General features: G+C 42.6%; 1 protein-coding gene across 3 annotated transcripts in view; it reads right to left on the bottom strand.

The window, feature by feature from the left end:
• Nucleotides 1–20003, bottom strand: part of tncb (tenascin Cb) — a 67838-nt gene that overhangs the window by 34181 nt on the left and 13654 nt on the right. For all 3 annotated transcript variants that reach the window (XM_044110686.1, XM_044110688.1, XM_044110687.1), the window contains exons 2-8: nt 13153–13692; nt 8850–10442; nt 5977–6240; nt 5781–5896; nt 5152–5305; nt 1798–2067; nt 481–666 (exon numbers count right to left, since the gene is read on the bottom strand). In XM_044110686.1, coding sequence (XP_043966621.1) covers nt 481–666; nt 1798–2067; nt 5152–5305; nt 5781–5896; nt 5977–6240; nt 8850–10442; nt 13153–13642 — 3073 coding nt within the window. In that variant the 5' untranslated portion in view covers nt 13643–13692. The remainder of the gene's footprint in view (nt 1–480; nt 667–1797; nt 2068–5151; nt 5306–5780; nt 5897–5976; nt 6241–8849; nt 10443–13152; nt 13693–20003) is intronic.

Raw genomic sequence — 20003 nt, 5'->3', positions numbered from 1 at the left:
TATTTTTTTTAAGCAGACCTTAGGTCAGGTTAGGGGTGTGAAATATGCTTTTATAGATGGAGAAAGTTAAATATTTCCTCATAAAAAGCAGGCAGACACTGTGGGCTGCAGCTGAAACATGGGAGTGAGAGCTGATTATTGAAGTAACAAAGTGTCCAAGCACAAGGTGTTACTGTGTCCAAGAAAACATTTAACAAGACAAAAGAAAGGTATTGGAGTTTTGGGAAATGAACTGGGTGAAAATCCTGCTGACCATTTTGAAAAAAAGCCCCCAAAACTCCTTCATTTTCAAATTAAGCCATTTAGTTTCTGCCATAACTGCAAACTACATGTTGTTCAGTTCTCCGTCATTAAAAAGAGAAAATACTAAAACGAATTTATTCGATGGATGGATGGATGGATGGATGAATGGATGGATGGATGAATGGAAGAAAGAAAGAAGGAAAGAAACAAAGAAAGAAAGAAAAAAGTCTGTCGTACCAGTGATTTTGGCCTGGGTGGAGTCCCTGGCTCCGGGCGGGAAGAGCAGTTCTCCATGGTCGCCTCCAGACAGCGGGCCGTACTTGATGCGGTACTGGTCCACCTGAGCCTTACTGTTCCTCCACTCCAGAGTGATGCTCTCATCTGTTATTTCCACTGTCTGAAGGTCTCTGGGAGCGTCCAGGTCTACGGCACAGAGACAGACGAAAGGCAAATAAATCTTACTTAAATCGTTTGTTTGAAGGAGATTTAACCTTCTGCTCCAGATGATTAAAGAATCAGAAAGAAAAATCTAGACAACTTCGCAAATGTAGGAGTTGGACATATAGATGAAAAAATGCCATACATGACAAATACCTGACCTCTGCACAAAGAATTAATAGTCTCTTATACCTCACTGTAAACAATTTTGTTTCAGAAAACACCACTTCGCCTTCAATGTAAAAAAATGTAAATGTGGCAGCAAAGGTGTCTTAGTCTTGCTGTGACAAAGACAAAATGAAAACATCTAATAAATTGTTGAGCACATTGATATGAAAACATTATGATAAACAATTAAGACAGAAACGTGCCTCCATTTGACAGGATGAATGCTGGGCCAATTAGTGGCGCTGCAGCACTGCCACAGAATGACACAAAAACACTGTTCATATATGAAGAACTCATGTGAAACAAAGCAACAGTAATAGTGCTCTTAGCATAAACGCAACACTAGTAGCACGATGTTGATTTGTGAGAGAGAGGGGAATGTCAGTTCCACTGATGGAGCATGTGCTCACTGAAACATTAAATCTGCATTTTGGTCATTTGTCCGCCTGAATTTGGGAGGCCAGGACTGATCAAAGACGATCAGTTCTGGCCTCCTAAAACACCAGGTCAGTGTGGACACACTCATCTGGACGGAAACACACCTTTGAGGACGTGCCTCATCTCGTCTCTATGTGGACGGGGTCTGAGTTCTAGGGTGAAGCTCTGAGGTTAATAGGGACAAACTGATTCTTAAACTGGGCAAGACGATGTTGGTTGATTCCCACTGTTGGAAAGGAAAGATAATAATAAAAGAATCATAACTACCTAACAATGCCTTTATAAAATCTATCTACTAGTTCATCTGCAGCCACCAGGAAGTCAACGGGAGACAGGTCCAGCAGGGGCTTTTATTCTGAACCAGCAGGGGAAACTGTCTCAAAGTGAGAAGATTACATGCCTCCATTCTCATAAATACAGCAACAGCAACATCTTGTGTGGTCCCCAAATCCCTGGGCGTCTAATGAAAGCTGTGAAAGCTGCGCAGGAAGAAGGTTCCAGGAGTCTTACCTGTGAGGAAGGAGTCATACACAGGTATGCTGCTCTGCTCCCCCCTCTTTGCCGTCAGAGACACCTCGTACTGCGTATCAGGACTGAGGCCAGCCAGGTGGTACTGGGTGTCAGCAGACGACAGCTCCACCACGTTACGGTCCGCTGGGTTCAGGCTGGGCCCGAAAGAGACGCTGACCCCGTCCACGTGGGCCACAGGATGGAACCAGGTGACCAGTGCCGTGGTGTCCGTCACGTCTCGCACATCCACCTGGCCGGGGGCGTCGATCACTGGAAGGACAGGTGGAGGAGGAGCCATTGTTAAACCAATCAGGCAAAAAAAAAGGGGCAGAATTATGTGTTTTCCAGGCATATAATGCCTTTGTACAGCACAATCAAGTAAGTATGTTAGCTTCACTTGGTAATAAAAATGTTGTGTATATCAACTATGCAAGGACATTTTGCTTTGTAAATGAACACCTTGACGTAGAGTCAGTGCAGGACAATACATGCTCTCAATGAGGCTGCTTGAATTTTCTGAGTATAAATATAATTTACATATCAAATCCCAGCTCCATGAAGGTTGACTTTTCACAGCTGCTTGAATTGATTTGTCACACACACAAACATGTAAACTCTCTGCAAAAGGTTGATAAAATGTGGTCTTCATGCGAGCTTAGCACAGAGTTGGCTAAAAACATGGCTGCAGGGTGTCATTGGGCTGTCAGGGTTGTGTTCTCCTGAAGGGGCGGTGTCCCTCTGAGTGTGGCTGCATGAATGAATGGTGCCTCCCACACATGGTGAGGGGAGAGCAGATAATTTACATTGTTTAAACCATGAAACCCCCCCCCAAGCTAGAGAAACAGGAGCCTTTAATAGACCCTGAGTGTCCCAGAGGACTCGGAGCATCATCAGCCGGGTATAGTGGACAAATACGTGGAAGAAAAATGCAGGGCACAGTGACAAGATTCTAGGGATAAAAATCCCTAAACTGAGTTCTGGGTTTGTCCTGGAGTCTTTTTCCAGGGGGATTCACATGAAAAGCGAAGGAGTTCAACAGGTCCAAAATCAGATGAAGAAAAGTTGTGTTCCTGCTGAGAGAGGAACTAATGTTGATGACTGTCCTAAACTCACTCTATGGAAAAAGCTCAGTTCAGCAGCTTGTTTCTGAAATCTTCCTCATTTGATCAGATGAGTGTTGGAATGAAGGTGAGGAAATTCAGAGATTTGCTTATTAGCACAGTACTTATTGGACCATGACTGATTTTAGCAGTACCGTCACCACTGCTGATGAAATCCTCAACATTCTACCAACGCCTTTGAATGATAGAAGATCTTAGATTCCTCTCTACCCACCTTAATGAGTTTCCACTTGAGACAGAGCTGACACTGAAACAGCTGGAACAGTTTTGCTGCCAATGAAGATTCTGGCCTGACTCACTGACATGACCACATCATGTATAAGCAAAGCACATATGAGACACCCTAGACTCCAACCTTCTCCCCATGATCACAGTTTGGTTGTACATAATTTAATGTTTATTGGTTTTCTCAATTGTTTTTTGTGCTTTTCTTTTTTTTTTAGTGACATAATGCACTTTTAACTGCCTCATTGCTGAAATGTGTTTTTACAAGGGAACAAGGAAGAAATAATAAACGTGTTGCAAGCTGACCGTTATTCATCAGTAAAAATAAATAGATTCAGGTAGAGGTCTTTTATTGATCTCCAGCTCTGAGTTTCCTAAGGTTTCAGGATTTATAAAGTAAACAAGTGGAGGGAGTATGTCATTACTTGTCAACAAGGACTGGAAATCCATATCAGCCTTTTCGCCTCTGATAAATCATAGCTTTGCAGAAATCTCTAATGAGCCAATCAGTCAGGCCTGACATGCCACTTCTGTGCTTTCACTGTCTGCAAGATGGATGAGCCAGGTAAAGAAACTAATGAGCCTATATCTAAAGGTGAGAGCTTGGTTTGACCATTACATTTGAACTTAACTAAATCTTCTATTTTATAAAACCTCTCTGTGTGAAGAAAAAAAGTTGCCCTTCTTCTTGTGTTTGCAGCACTGTGCTCAAATGTTGAAAGTGAAGCAAAGAGCAATTCTACACCTCATATCAAGTTGATAGAATACAAGGTGAGGGCTTGAATTTACAATTATTTGATATCAATCTTTCAATTTCTGCAGAGTTATAGAATATATAGTTTTGTCAGTTTGTTTTTATGACTTGCATCTATACGGGTGAAGGGAGCAAAAATACACTTGATTATGGACATGAATCAAAAGTGATAAGGCTCAACAGGAAGGTGGTCAGAAACACACAATTTCTCAGGTCGGTCACCTTTATCTCATCTCATATTTTCTTTGTGTTTCGGTACACCTGAAGGTAAACACATTACTCACAAGCAACAGACAGGATATCCGATTCCTGTTTTATATTTCATCAGATGTGATGACCTGCTCTCAGGGGGAAACAACAAGTAGCTGCCTCAGCACAGCTCTGATGGAAAAACAAAACACCAAGGACAGAAGTGTTCGAAAGTGGTAACCAGAACGGACATTTTCTATCAAGACGACTGACGAAGCAGTCGTGATCGCTAAGCAACAGAAGTAGGTTCATTGTTGCAATGAATTGTTCAGGATATGATTGGATAAGAGATACTGTGTCTTCCAAGAGAATTCAAACTTCTTGAACTTATGATAGGATAAAAACAATTTTTTAACACTTTTACAGATGAAAATCTGTAATGATCCAGCTTTGACTGGAACATTCCACTGCAAAAACAGAAAATCTTACCAAGTAAGATTGGTAAGTGAAAATATTTCAGCGCACTTGAAATAAGTCAAACTACCAGTAACTTAAAGCAGCCTTTTATCAAGATATAGAGGCTCTTTTTAAGTAAATCATGTCTTAATATTGAGAGAAAATAACTAGTTCCATTGGCAGATAAATTAACATTTAACTAGGGAAAAATGTCTTGTTATAAGTGAAATATTCAGCCAACCGATCTAATACTTTTTCACCAATATTAAGAAATTATTGACTTATCCAAGCTAATATTTTTTTGCTGAAAAGTTACATGTGAGTTAGTATTGACTGTCTTCTACTGTACTAAGATATTTGCACAAGAAACTAAACCAAAAATATTTGGCAATAGTTTGTGGTTTTGCAGTGTATAGAATGACCACTGAACATCTTGGTGGAGATTTTCTGTTAAATAAAGATATTTCATTCCTTAACACTGGTTCCTATGCAGAATAAATCAATAACAAATATACATTCAAGTAGAAGGCTTTTGAAGAACTTAGTAGGTGCTGACCGTTGTGTCATGTCCAGTCAGCATCGGTGTGGAGCAAGGCTGCGTGAACTCACTTGTGACGATGTTCTTCGAGGCAGGCGGCCCACGCTTTTTGTTCTTCACCACCTCCAGTTTGACCTCGTACTCCTGGCCTGGACCCAGACCCGACTGCTCGAAGGTGGTCTCCGGACGGCCGAGGGAGTTGAGGATCTCACCATCCTCCTCTTTCTGCCAACAGAAAAAAAAAAAAAAGAAAAAGAAAAACAATCAGTCCTCAAAGAGTAGTTCTGGCATAAAGTGTGCAGAGTCGGGTATAAAAGCAGACATAAAGACGTTCTTAGTGGTGTTTGGACTGGAAAGGAGGCAGGGAGTTTCTCTAATTGAATGTGGCTTTGTGCAGATCCCGGTAGCTCCCTTTGGAACAGTTTCACTCAGAAAGTCCTCAGCCTCCAACGCTGGTACATTGATTGGATCTGTCAGGCCTTGCTAATAACTTTAACTGCTGTGTTTCACCCTCTGGTTTGGCTAGGTCATTTTCCACTGGGTTCTCAACAAAATGAATGCAGCATGCTCTAATGGGAGGTGGGGGTTAAAGTCAAGGTTTTACAGCAGGTAAGGCCATATCGGGTTTCAGCGGGAAGAGAACGTGTGCAATTACCAAAACCGCAGCAGGTTCCTTTCATTGGGAACTTAGAAGACTCACTGTGTTTCTGAAGATGAGGTTCCATCCATCAAATGGGATATCCAGGGGGTCCCACTGCACTTCCACTGACGTCTCTCGAACTGACTTAAACTTAAGACCCTCGGGCTCAGGGAGATCTGAACATGACAAAAACTCTTAACGCATCCATATCTCCTTAGGTGCATTTTGGGAGCCGCCAGGTGGAGCTTTCACTTACGTGTTGCCACGCGAGCGCTGACAGGAACGCTCTTCGTGCTGCTAAGTACAGCATAGACACTGATCAGGTACTCCACACCAGGCTCAAGCTCCTGAATGGTGGCCTCCTTCTGATCCCCAGACACCCGCATGTCGAGCTCCAGACCGCCAGGGGCCGTGGGCATGTAGGTGATCAGGTACTCTGTCACCCGCATCTCATTCTCCCAGGATAGGTCCACCGTCTCAGGAGTCACCTCCACAACAGTGAGGTCCTTGGGTGGTGAGACTGTGGAGAAACTTGGAGAATCAGCAGTGGCGGAAGGTAAGGGAGTAGACTTACTGAAGCTCTGTACTTTAGTACATTTTTTGAGTATCTTTACTTGCGTATTTATTTTTTGGGGGGGCAAACTTATGACTTTCGTTGTCACTATGTTTATAGAACGCTTTCTCTTACTCCTTCCTTTTGTGTAGTTTTGTAGTTCGCTGTTGCTGTTTTTATTTACTGAAATGCAATTGGCCACACACTATGCTCCTTGCAAGAAGGGGAACCAATCCCAGTCACCGCTCCGTTTGAATTACATCATCCTCCGGCTGTCATTCAAACAGAAGTCAGCAATGGAGACGGTTAGAGCTCCATGTCTGATGTCTGTCCACTTCTATGTTTAGAACATCATTACTTATACTTCACATTGTTGCTGTTTGTGGGGAGAAAAAAGGTCTGTCTTTTTTCTTTTTGGGGGAAGAGAACATTTTAAATTAAGAAAATAAATTATGACAATAGCTATCTTTTTTTTTTTTATTGCATTCCGTGCTGAGGTTTTTACAGGCAAAATAGACGTTTTGAAGCAGAGTGGTTCTAGATGCCAATACATAATCAGGTGGTTTCAGCAAGTGGTTCTGTGAAAACACTCAGACACACAGAAATGTGCTGATATTCAAAAGTTTGACTTTTGAATATTTGGCTACTTGAGTAATTTTAAAAGTTTGTACTCCTGAATATTTGAGTATTTTCAAAGCAAGTGATTCAGTACTTTAACTTGATTAAAGTTTTGACCAAGCAACTTTTACTAGGAGCAACATTGAACCATGAGTAGTAACACTTTTACTCAAATGGTAGAGTTGAGTACTTTGTCCAGTAGTGATCAGCAGCCTCTCTCACCTCTGCAAAGGCATCAGAGGTGAAAGGTCAGAGAGGAACATAAAACCGTTTAGTGACTATTAGTGTTCACAGAATTGTTCAAGATCCTGGATCTAGCCTGAAGGTGATGCAGTCAAACACCAGCCTAAAGCAAGGCAGATTTTTGTGAAAGATGTTAGAAGACGTCAAAGCAAATCTGACATATATAGAACTCGGAACTATTGTAGTTCTGGATTCTATTGAACCCAGAACTACAATAGCCAACAACCCAGCTCAGTTATGGTAAAATGACAGAACATCCTGTCTGTCAGCTGCTCATGAATAAATCATGTAGGCAAACAGACACATTCCATCATGTGCTTAGACACTAACCAGTGATCTCCCCAAAATATGTAAGTCTCTAGAATTTAAGCAGGGTACTTTCTCTTCATCACTGATCTTCTCATGAAGATCAGTAGAAGAAGAGTGGGTGCGTCATTCAGAACACACATCCCTCTTTTCTGAATGACCTCTGCTGTCCTTCCTATTTTGAAGACTAACGTAGAGAAATGAACATCTGGGTCACATTTTTAACCCAGGAAAGCAGGAAGATTAGAAATAAGTGGTTTAATCATTTCATTCTTAATGTCAGTTCATGATCTTGTTCTATTTTAAGGCTTTTTATGTCTTTACCGGGGGCCCCAATAATTGTGGAGGATTCTGGACATTTCAAGCTTTTGTAACTCTATCTGAATTGTGGACACTCTGTTTACTGGTAAAAACTTGCAGACTGTTCCCTCCGCCCTCATTCCGGATCCCTCATCCCAAGCTGTTTTCCAGAACCACATTTTATCATTCCACCTCATGATCCTGCAAAGCCATTACTGGTCAATCAAAGCCAATGTAAACCAAATCAAACATTTACTGCATAGCTGGTCATATGAGGAAATCAAGTCCTGAGCTGACAGCTTCATTACTGAGAAAGATTTTACCTGAATGCTTTATGTTGGAACCTGGGTAGATTAACTTGTGCAGTCAAATGAAAACATTTCTGCTCTGATTTGCCAATGTAAGTCAAGCGACAATATTAAATTGGATTTAATCCAAACAGCGTGGAGTGGACTGAGATGACAGTGGTTGTAAAATGGCACTGAACAAAACAAAAGATAACTTTGTGCACAGATCAAACAGCAAATAGACAAAAAATATCCAGTTGATTTGCAGTTTTGTATGTTTCTATAAACAAAGTAACCTTTTTCCTTCTAAAACTAGTTTTTTTCTACAAACACAGTTCTTTGTGAATCACAACTATATTGTGTCACATTACTAAAAAAGAAACCTAAGTTTTTTGGGTTTTTTTGCCAAAAATATTATTATTATTATTGTTATTATTATAATTATGCCTAATTTTTTTTTTTTCAAAATCATTTTTGGCAGCAAATGAATTTAGCCATTATTTAAGGAAGATGAGGGTGTGTGAATAATTTTCTTGATTTAACTGCAAGGAACCTATTACTACTATATGTTATGCTACATTATATTATTATATATACTTTTATTACTACTACTAACTGGAATAGTTATATGTGGAACTAGCAACGCAAAGACAATAGCAAAGACTCTTTTGTCCCTCTGATCTGAACATTTGTTTGTCAGTGGAATTTGTTGAACAAAATAAAATGCTGCGGATGATTCTCAAGAACTTTCCTTTTATATGTGTTAACTACATTTAAAGTGCAAAAAAATAAAAAAAGCTACACATCCATGGTCTAGCTTACCTTCAGAGCAGTCCTCTCCAATGAAGCCTTCGTCACAGAAGCATACTCCATTTTCACAGCGCCCCTGGTGGTGGCAGTCTTCTGGACAGCTCAGCGCAGAGCAGTCCAGCCCCGTGAAACCTTCATAACATACACAGACACCGTCTCTGCAGTGACCTCTCTCTAGGCAGTTCTTAGGGCACGTCTTCTCACTGCAGTCTTCGCCAACAAAACCCTGGTGACAAACACACTGGCCGTCTACACAGCGGCCTCTGTCGTGGCAGTTCTTCGGGCACATCTTCTCACTGCAGTCTTCGCCTGTGAACCCTTCCTCACAAATGCACTGGCCATCTACACAGTGCCCCCTGTCGTGGCAGTTCTTCGGGCACGTCTTCTCACTGCAGTCCTCACCAGTGAAACCCTGGTGGCAAACACACCGACCATCTACACAGCGGCCTCTGTCGTGGCAGTTCTTCGGGCACGTCTTCTCATGGCAGTCTTCGCCTGTGAACCCTTCCTGACAAATGCACTGGCCATCTACACAGCGCCCCCTGTCGTGGCAGTTCTTGGGGCAGGTCTTCTCACTGCAGTCCTCACCAGTGAAACCCTGGTGGCAAACACACTGGCCGTCCACACATTGACCGCGGTCCAGGCAGTCATTTGGGCAGGTCAGTTCGCTGCAGTCTTTTCCCGTAAAACCCACAAAACACACACACTTCCCGTCTACGCAATCCCCTCTTCCATGGCATTCTTTAGGACATGTCTTCATACTGCAGTCTTCACCTGCAAAGCCTTTCTTACATATGCACTGCCCATCGACACAGCGGCCCTGTTCTTGGCAGTTGTTGGGGCAGGAGAGCTCACTGCAGTCTTCCCCTTCGTATCCTATGTCGCAAACGCATTCTCCATTAATGCACTGACCCCTGTTGCTGCAGTTGTCAAGACATGAGAGGACTGAGCAATCGTCACCTTCAAAGCCAGGATCACATATGCACCTCCCCTTAAAGCAATGGCCTCTGTCATTGCAATTTTGGGGACAGAGAAGTTTTGAGCAGTCCTCTCCACCGTAGTTTATCTGACACATACATTGGCCATTCACACACACGCCATGTTTGCTGCAGTTTTCATGACAGCTGAGCTCTCCACAGTCATCTCCAGTGAACCCCTCTTCACATTCGCAGGTTCCGTTGATGCAGCGTCCTCGGTCGAAGCAGTCGTTAGGACAGATGAGCTCAGAGCAGTCAAAGCCCGTCCATGGCTCATCACAAACGCACTCATCGTCGACACAGCGTCCACGGCCCAGGCAGTTGTTAAGGCAGTTAGTCTGAGAACAGTCTTCGCCAAGGAAGCCTTCTTCACAAAGACAGGACCCTTCAACACAGTGGCCATAGTCGCCACAATCCAGCAGGCAGAGCTCAACACCACAGTCATCCCCGCCGAAACCCTCAAAGCATTCACATCTTCCATCCACACAGCGACCCTGGTCCTGGCAATCATTGGGGCACTCTGGCTCCGTGCAGTTGGGGCCCTTCCATCCGGGTTCGCAGGAGCAGCTGCAGGTCTCCGTGCTCCAGTTTCCTCGTCCGTTACAGAATGGCTTTGTGGACACCTCTCCTAATGGAAAACAAGACGAGTAAAAAGGAAGTTTATTTCAAGTACGTCAGTTGCTCAAACATGACAGCTTGCTGTAGCGAGTTTACCAGTAGCATTTGCTGAAACCTGTTCTGGGAAGATTATAATCAAAGAACCGGCCAAGGAACAAGAGTCTGGAAACAAAGGCCCAATTCAAATCTGCTGAATTCTTCCTTAAATGAAAAACCTTCTGTTTTCCCAAGTTACACACACCGGTTGTAAATGTCATGGATGTTGTTTTTTTTACTGACAGGTACAGACCAAATACTTTACAGACATTTTACTTGTAAATACCTCATGATATGAAAGTCTGAACCTTGATCCTGGCCTATTTGTGCTAACAGACGGTGAAATTAAATTAGACCAGTTTTTATTTGTTATAGACTAAGTTAATACTATTAATCTTTCTATCAATAAATGATTATGATTATCTTTTTTTTCTTTTCACAGATATCTTACTGTTAGTGTTGACAGTTGTAAAAATATGATATTGATCATCAAATTAATAATCAATATAATATTGCTGGTTGTTTTGGTGGCAGTAGGTAATTTTCCAAAAAACATTAATCAGTGATGCATAGCTTAGCTACTAGAAATGCATAATCACAAACACAAATTAAGTTACGTTTCCTAGGGGTGGGGGTTACTGCTTTTTGCGTGCTTACTAAAAATCAAAGCTCAATTATGCACAAACAAAGAAAACAAACACAAACTTAGAAAACATTGTAATTTCCATTTTGTCTCATGCTGACATTTCCCATCAATTTTAATGCAATCTGTCCTCTACAGATGCTTCCTGCCAGCTGCCCTTCACTGCTAACTGTTGGCTCCACCTATAATAAAGCCAACAGCGAATTCTACAGATATCCACATTAACGTCAGGATACAAGTTCAGACGACTCCCTTAGGAGAAGATGCATCACCTGTGAAAATGGGACTCTAGTTTGGACGTACAGCTGCTGTTTTTGTATCTCTTCCTTTTACGTCATTTTCTTTCCTACTGGACCCTCATTGGTTAGGTTAGGGAAGCGTTTTAGGAAGTAAAATACATTTTACTGCTGTCCACCTACAGTGCCTCACAAAGATTTGCATAAATTTTTTTATGTGACCAACAAAATGTAGTGCATACAATGCACCAGCACTATTAAAGTATCACAACACTTTTTCCACATATTGTTATGTAACAGTCTTATTACAAATTGTATTAAATGAATCCCTTTCCTCAAAAATCTACACACAAATACCACTTTATAAAAATATGTAATTGTTTTGAAAATGTATTAAAAATAAACAAAAACTATTACATTTTCATTAGTATTCACAATGTTTGTTGACAAAGCTCAACATTGGAATGTCATCACTGATCAGCCTTCAGATGTTTCTACAGCTCAACTGGAGTGTGGCTGAGGTAAATTCAGTTGATTGGACTTGATTTAGAATCGCATACACCTGTCCATGTAAAGTCAGAGGTCAAACACCGAGCACTAAATCAGAGCAACTGTCTCTAGACCTCAGACAGGACAGTCTTGAGGCATAAATCTGAGGAAGGATCCAGAAACGTTACAATGCAAACACTACAGCCTCCATCAGTGGTCAATGGTAGAAGTTTTGGAACCAGCAGAACCCTTTCTGGAGCTGACCGGAAGTCGGAACAGAGTGATTGGGGGAAAAGAGACCAAGAACCTGATAGTCACTCTGTTGGAGCTGCAGGGATCCTCTGCTGCTCTAATAGGATTCCTCTATCCGACTGTGGACAGAGGAGAACCTTCCAGAAGGAAAATCATCTCTGCAGCAATCCACCAATCAGCCTGGATTGTAGGGTGGCCAGATGAAAGCCACTCCTTACTAAAAGGCTGTGAGTCTGGAGTTTACCATCGGCACCAGAATGATCTCAGACCAACAGGAACATTCTCTGGTCTGATTAGACAGAGATTGAACTCTGTGGTATGACTGTAAGGCATCATGTTTGAAGCAATCTCCATACTCTGCAATAATACCAACACAAAGTGATGGGATCCATAAAAGCTGGTCAGACAGCTCCAGCACGCAAAGCATTTTTTGCAATGCACAAAATACAGTATAGACAGCCCACTTACAATAAATACAATAAATCACGTGTTACCTGCACAACCCACTAGTGCAGCCAGTGGGTGGTGTTGTATACTGTTATGGAAAAGTGGAACATTGTTGTATGATGTAATGTTCCTTGCTTGTTTGTGGTTTTATGTTTTCATCTTGTGAAGAACTTTGAATTGTTTTGTTGCTGACATGCGCTACAGAGAAAAACTTGCCTTGCCAACGCAAAGAAAAAGCTGAGAGACACAAACGTATCCGAGCTGTCAGAAAGGATCAGAGGAATGTTCACTTATTCACAGATTATCTAATAAGCTCAACCATTTGTTGGTCCAAATTGAACTGAAGCTCACAAGTATTAAATTCAGAGCCAGTGGCGCAGAAATATTTGGCAGATTCTTTTCTTTAGATTATACTGATTGTTGATGCTTTGTTGTCCTGTTATTTCTTCAGTTATAGGGGTTTCATCATAGGTAATGAACAGTGAAGAGGGATAGCCAGGGGGTCGTGTTCGCGGGAAGTTGGGTGGAGTGGGTGGTGTTGTTGCTCTATCACTTAAAATCTTAATGGCAATCTTTGATCTGGGTTTGTGTATTATTGTAGAAAGCTGCAGACGTACCTGTAGCCTGAGCTCCACAACAGCCAGCTCCACTGGTGCACTGCTCCCTCAGACTGGACAGCTCAGACTCCAACATCTCCAGTCTGTTCAGGATGTCTTTGATGTCGGGCAGCTGGTTGTCACAGCCACAAGCTTGTTTGGGGATGTTGATACGGTGAGTGAAAACGATCTGGTTGTCGCCATCGACCGTATGCTCCATGTGTTCGGTGCTCTGCATGTCCATCGATGAGCTCTTGTGCTTGACACCGCCCCCCCCATGCGAGTCGAGGTCCACAGAGCAGAGGGAGGTGGAGGGGACGTTGATGTTGTAGACGTGGTTGAACACCACAGGATGGTCGGGATGGGGGAGAGTCAGGTTCTCCTGGGTTTTCTTGGGCATCAGGGTCTCCCTCCGGTGGCGGATGACCAGGCCGGCGGTGGAGAGTTGGATTAGTACGGCTGTGGTGAGGCAGCTCAAGAGGAAACCATTCGTTCCCATGGTGACACCCATAGACTGCAGTCTCAGAGAAAGTAGCAGCTGAGTGTGCTCTGCTTTTAGATCTGTAGAAAAACAGTACAAACACATGGAGAGATTACTTTTAGCAAGCAGATAACATTGCAGCAGCAACACTGATCAAACTTTTCTTTGCACTCATGGCAATGAATGCCTTTAATGTTTGGGTTTAATCATGTATTTGAACCATTCAGTTTTATCAGGGGCCAGATGGAACCATAAAAACTCCAGCCTGATGATGCTGTAACTCCAGTGGTCCTATCCACACTGCAGTTTGGCATCAACATGAACTGAGAAGGTGTCGACTGTGAGAAGAAATAAAGATAAAACAACTGTCAAGCATCCTCCAATGGGACAATGACACCCAACACATCAAAACTGCTCTAGGAGGATATGATTTTAGTTGTTTTTTTTATTAAATATATATATATATATATATATATATATATATATATATATATATATATATATATATATATATATATATATATATATATATATATATATATAAAAAACTAGATATTGGATAATCACATGAAGGGGTATGCTGTCAGAATTAGTAGAACAAACTGAAAAGAAGACTGTAAAGATTATATCACACTTTGTGAAGAGATTGAACATTTTATTTTTGTTGTTTTTCCAAAACAAGAAATTAGAATAAAAAAAACTCTTTCAGGAGGAGATAGAGCAGAATAGTTTGAAGCCGGAAAAGGGTAGAGTGCCTTCTCCGGGTCAGGGGGGTTGTCCTGCCCCAAGTGGAGGAGTTCAAGTATCTCGGGATCTGCTACCCCCGTAACCCGACACCGGATAAGCGGAAGAAGATGGATGGATGGATAGTTTGAGGCCTCTGGAGTTTCCCAAATTTAATCATATTGAACCTTTTTGAATTATGCTTGGAGCCAAGATCCATAGAAGAAAACCAAGTACTTTCATTAAATCTACTGCTTCCCACAAGTAAAGAAAGCATGTAAGATTTTTATTTATTTATTTATTTATTCCATATTTCGTAAATCGATTTGTCCAAATTACCTAGGGATGTTGATCCCAAATATCATTCTGGATTCACATATTTAGTTATGTATGTAACACTCTGAGCCTTTGTGTCTGATAAGTAACTTAAACTTGTTCTTTAATTACACACCTGCATGGTGAAACACATTTTACACAAACTATGTGACAGGTTTTCTTTTCTAGTTTGTTTTTATCATTAATTTTTTCAACATTGCCCTCAATCACAAATGTACATTCCTCAGCAGGGAGAACAGCTGGAGTGAGGCACTAAAAACAATTAACCTCCATCTGTCCCCCCTGACAAAGGGACACCTCTGATCCCATTCCTGCCTCTGACCCATGAGATCCCCTGCTCCCAGTGGAAAAGACACACATTTAGTGGATAAAGTCTGATTTTCTCTTCTCAATCCCTTCAAGGACCAAGAGCAGCAATTACTTCAAGCGTGACATGTTACCTGGAGGCTCTATGCAAAGCTCTTTTTTTTTCTGACTAGGTTCAGAATGGTTGTTGTGACAGAAATAGCTACGGCAACACCTGCAAGGCAACAAGCCTCTTCTGCTCTCCCAGGTCCAAACCACAGCCCAAACTGGCAGATTAATGTCGGTGTGTGTTTAAACCATCTGTGGGCTTCCTGTAAAGGCAACAAGCGCTTGTTAATGCCGCACACCAGCTGCTGAGCATTCCTGGACTATTTCACAAGGCTTCTGGGTTCCTCCATTAGCCTGTGAGCCCAATATGATGGTCATTATAGCTTTACAGGAGACATCAACATCTTTACTGTATTTCATGCAAGGATGGGATGGGGCTTAAAGGGGCAGTATTTTGTGTTTCCAGCCACATAGTGCCATTTTGTTTAGCATAATGAAGTAACTATGTTAAGTTAACTTCAGTTGTTATAAAAATGCTCAATATACCGAATATGACACAAAAGAAATTCGACCTTGCAATTTAAAGCTTTGAAACTCCGGCTCTTTCTGAAACTCCGCCTTCAGGAAGTCATCACAACATGGCTCCTCTTTCAACCCTTTAACAAAATTTTTACCGTCATTGCGCTGAGTAGTAACTCATATAGTGAGCTCAGAAGACAAACAGTTCCACCAGGTGTTTGCTAATTGCTGCTGGTTAGTCTGAAGGAGCCGAGTGGGGGAGCCGCAGCTCTGAAGCTTAGAACCTGCAGCTCTGAGGAGGAGCTGTGTGCTTGAAGAGAGAGCTGTATGTCCACCCAGGTGTTCTACACAGCTGAATGGTTGCCATGGGAGATTAAAGGATTTCTCAAACATGCTTGAAAGAATAAAAGCAACACTCTTTTCAGAAATGTCAAATTCAGCTTCGCAAAGAGCTTAACATCTAAAGCAGCTAGGGGGATGCTTGTCTCTATAGTGTGATTCATAATTGAAAAGTTGGACATCGACATAACCAATGGTTTGTCAGAAGTGCGGCCACAGTGTGGAGAGGAACTGAGCATGCAGACCCGTTTCCTCCACATTTTTTTCTGGAGAAAGCCTGGTTTCCATAATTGCGCTCTTTAGCCACCTTGCAGAGACGCTGACTCTGATCGTTTTCTTCCTCCAATAAAACTGCTGTGTGCCTTGGCAGCTCTAAAGGTTAACAGCTGCTGCCAGCAGCCAGCTTAAAAATGTCCTCCTAAGCAGACAGGAGGTGGGCTGTGTATACTGGGCATTGTTCATTCTAAGCCTGAGGTGGAGAATGGGAGATCGAATTTGATTTTCTACTCAGCATCTCATGACACCACGCTGTCAGATTTGCTTCACATATATATATATATATCTCACCACCACTTCAACCTGGTCTCAAATGTGATTAATGCAGCTTCAAGGACCTCACAGGTTCAGCCTCCTCTCTACCCAGCCCCCTTGTCCCTCCAGCTTCCCCCGCTCCATGAATATGCAGGCAAGAATAAGTGGGCAGTGTCTTCACATTTTGACACGTTAGATTCACAAACTGCAAGATGTTATAGCCTGTAATTAACGTGACAGAAAAACACATGATAGTGAATAATTGTCATGGTAAACACGATTTCAAAACTTAAAAAAAAAAAAAAAGAAAAATCTGAAGTGTCTCAGGCCTTTGTTTTTAGTCCTCCTGAGTTTATCTAGTCTGAGAAATATGTTGATCAGATTAGTCTGATGAACAAAATACCACACAGAGGACAGCACACAATAACTATGTTTGTGTTTGAAGCACTGAATGTCTTTCAAAAGCTTAAATTAGGAACCCAAGCTCAGCCCTAAGGAAACCCCATGCAGGGTGTCAATCTCCAGTCCTTAAGGACCGGTGTCCTGCAACTTTTCAACATCCCCAAGTCCAACACACCTGAATCAAAAGATTGAATTATACTCCTCGTAGCTGGAATTCTACAAAGTCCAGCGATGACTCAGATGTGTTGAAAAAGAGACATCTAGAAGTTGCACTGACCCTTGAGGACTGGAATTTGATTCACGTTTAATTTTTTATTTTATTTTTTTTTATTTACCCAATCGCAAACATTTGGCTGTGCTGTAAGTAATGTGCCAGTTTGATGCTATGATGCTTAATGGAAATTGTCTGCCCTGTAAACAACCATCCTCCACTGGGAAACAAGAAGTGCTGATCCAAACCAGGCAGCTAATAATGCTAATTCAATGTTTCGAAGCGTGGCGAATACACTGACAATGCTAAAGCTACAGAGAGGCTACAATTGGAAAACAGCTCAGACAATCAACTTCTATTATTTATGACTTCTCTTTCTATTTGCTGATTGGCCCGGTAGAAATTCTACCAGAGAAAATCCAAGTCAATGGGAGAAAACTCAGACTCACTGTAAAGCCAGATTTGAATCGAGGGCAATAGGCCAGGAGCGAAATGACCATGCTAAAAGAGAGACCAAACTACACACAAATGAACTCTCTTTACAAGTTAGGTGGCTTCAAAATGTTTCTTTAATTGGGGGTAACCAAGTAAAGGGGTTGAATGCACATACAAACCATGTGTTTTGGAATACAAAACATCATTCTGTAAGTCATAGTCGTGAATTGTTTCTTGCTGGTCTGTTGTATAAAAATCTCAATTAAATACATAATATTTGTTGTCATAATATCAGAATATCCAAAGAAGTATAAGGTAGAAATACTTAGGCAATGTGAACTGATGCAGCAAGTCCTTTTCTAGCACCTTTTCTATCCTAGACTGAGCTACACACACAAGAACAAAAGCAGTCAGAGCCCAGGCGTCACAAACGAAGGATTAAGCAGCCAGAAAATTGCTTTGAGTGGCTGCTCAGATTTTAGCTCTGGGAGGACGGTTGGCTTCTCCACTTCTTCAAGGCTGGCTGCTCTCCACATGGACTGCAGTGCTAAACCAGCCCAGGGAGAACGAGGCATGCTGTATCCACTAAGAGTCTCTAGTAACACTCTGTGTCGCCCAGAAATAGATAAAGAGAAGAAACGTGCAATCCAAGAGGATATTTTGATTAAATCTTTTTTCTCTCTCTCCTGTCTGCCATCAGCAGCTCCACAATGTGAGGAAGAACAATATGATTGTGAGAATGTGAGTGTGACCCTGAGAAACACTGAGCTGATCCCTCTGCTTGGACTTCCTTCATAGGCGCCCCGTGGCCCTGGCAGTATGCTAATGCAGCTGGTTGCTGGCACCGGAGACACGGACTTGATGCAGTCTGACTACTGCTTTGTTGCTCCCTCACTTGGTTGTGTTTCATAGTTAGCTTAGTAAACAGTCGCCGAGCCTGTAGTGCACCTCACAGTTGGATTTGAAGAGAATTTTAGCGGGGGGAAAACCTGCTGGCACGCATGAAGCTGCTGCCATTGATCTAAACAACCCTGTTGTGATTGAATTCTGGGCAAACACTAACAGTTTCATACCCCACACAGAGGAGGGCTGGGAATGCTTCAGCTAGGCTCCATTTCCAAAGGAATTGGGTCTGTCAGGAAAGTAAATGGATTTTATGGTTTTAAAGTGGATTAAATAAGTGCAGCAATCAGACATGTCTGTGTTTTCCATCCAAACCTTAACAACTTTCCTAACACACACAATGCATCTATGGTATAAAACAATCAGAAATTAATTATAGTAGATTTTATAGTTAAAGGGGAAGTATTAAGTGTTTTCCAGACACATAGTGCCATCTTATAACACAGTCAAGTAACTATGTTAACTTCAATTTAAAAAAAAAAAAAAAAGCTACAGATCAAATATGATTAAAAAGAATTATCCATCCATCCATTTTCTTTTGCTTATCCGGGATTGGGTCACGGGGATACCAACATAAGAAGGGAGGCCCAGACTTCCCTCTCCCCAGCCACTTCTTCCAGCTCCTCCGGAGGAATCCCAAGGCATTCCCTGGCCAGTCGAGAAACATAGTCCCTCCAGCGTGTCCTGGGTCTTCCCCGGGGCCTCCTCCCGGTGGGACGTGCCCGGAACACCTCATCAGGGAGGCGTCCAGGCGGTATCCTGACCAGATGCCCGAGCCACCTCAACTGGCTCGTCTCGATGTAAAGGAGCAGCGGCTCTACTCTGAGTCCCTCCCGGATGACTGAGCTTCCCACCCTATCTCTAAGGGAGAGCCCAGACACCCTACAGAGAAAACCCATTTCGGCCACTTGTATCCGCAATCTCATTCTTTTGGTCATGACCCAAAGCTCATGATCATAGGAACTTATTTGAGGAACGTAAATTGAGAGCTTCGCTTTTTGACTCAGCTCTCTCTTCTCCACAACGGACCGGTACAGCACCCACTTCACTGCGTACCGCTTACTGCGGATGCTGCACCAATCCGCCTGTCGATCTCCCGCTTCCTTCTTCCCTCATTCCTGAACAAGATCCCGAGATACTTGAACTCCTCCACTTGGAGCAGGACACCCCAAGTGGAGGGTGTCCTGCACCCCAGGAGGCACTCTACCCTTTTCCGGCTCAAGACTGTGGCCTCAGATTTGGTGGCATCAATTCTCATCCCTGCAACTTCACACTCGGCTGCGAACTGCTCCAGCAAGAGCTGCAGATCGTGACTTGATGAAGCCAATAGAACCACGTCATCCACAAAAAGCACCAGTCCTAAGGCCACCAAAACAGATCCCCTCAACATCTTGGCTGCGCCTAGAAATTCTGTCCATGAAAGTAATAAACAGGGCAGCCCTGGTGGACTCCAACTCTCATCGGAAACAAGCCCGACTTACTGCTGGCAATCCGGACCAGACTCTGACATCGGTCATACAGGGACCTGACAGCCCATTTCAGGGAGCCCCATAGGGACATGGTTGAACACCTTCTCCAAGTCCACAAAACACAGGTAGACCCGTTGGGCAAACTCCCATGCACCCTCCAGGACCCTGC

This window comes from Gambusia affinis, linkage group LG03 (genome assembly GCF_019740435.1).
Source record: "Gambusia affinis linkage group LG03, SWU_Gaff_1.0, whole genome shotgun sequence".
NCBI classification, from domain to species: Eukaryota; Metazoa; Chordata; class Actinopteri; order Cyprinodontiformes; family Poeciliidae; genus Gambusia; species Gambusia affinis.
This window is presented reverse-complemented; position numbering and strand designations above follow the sequence as displayed.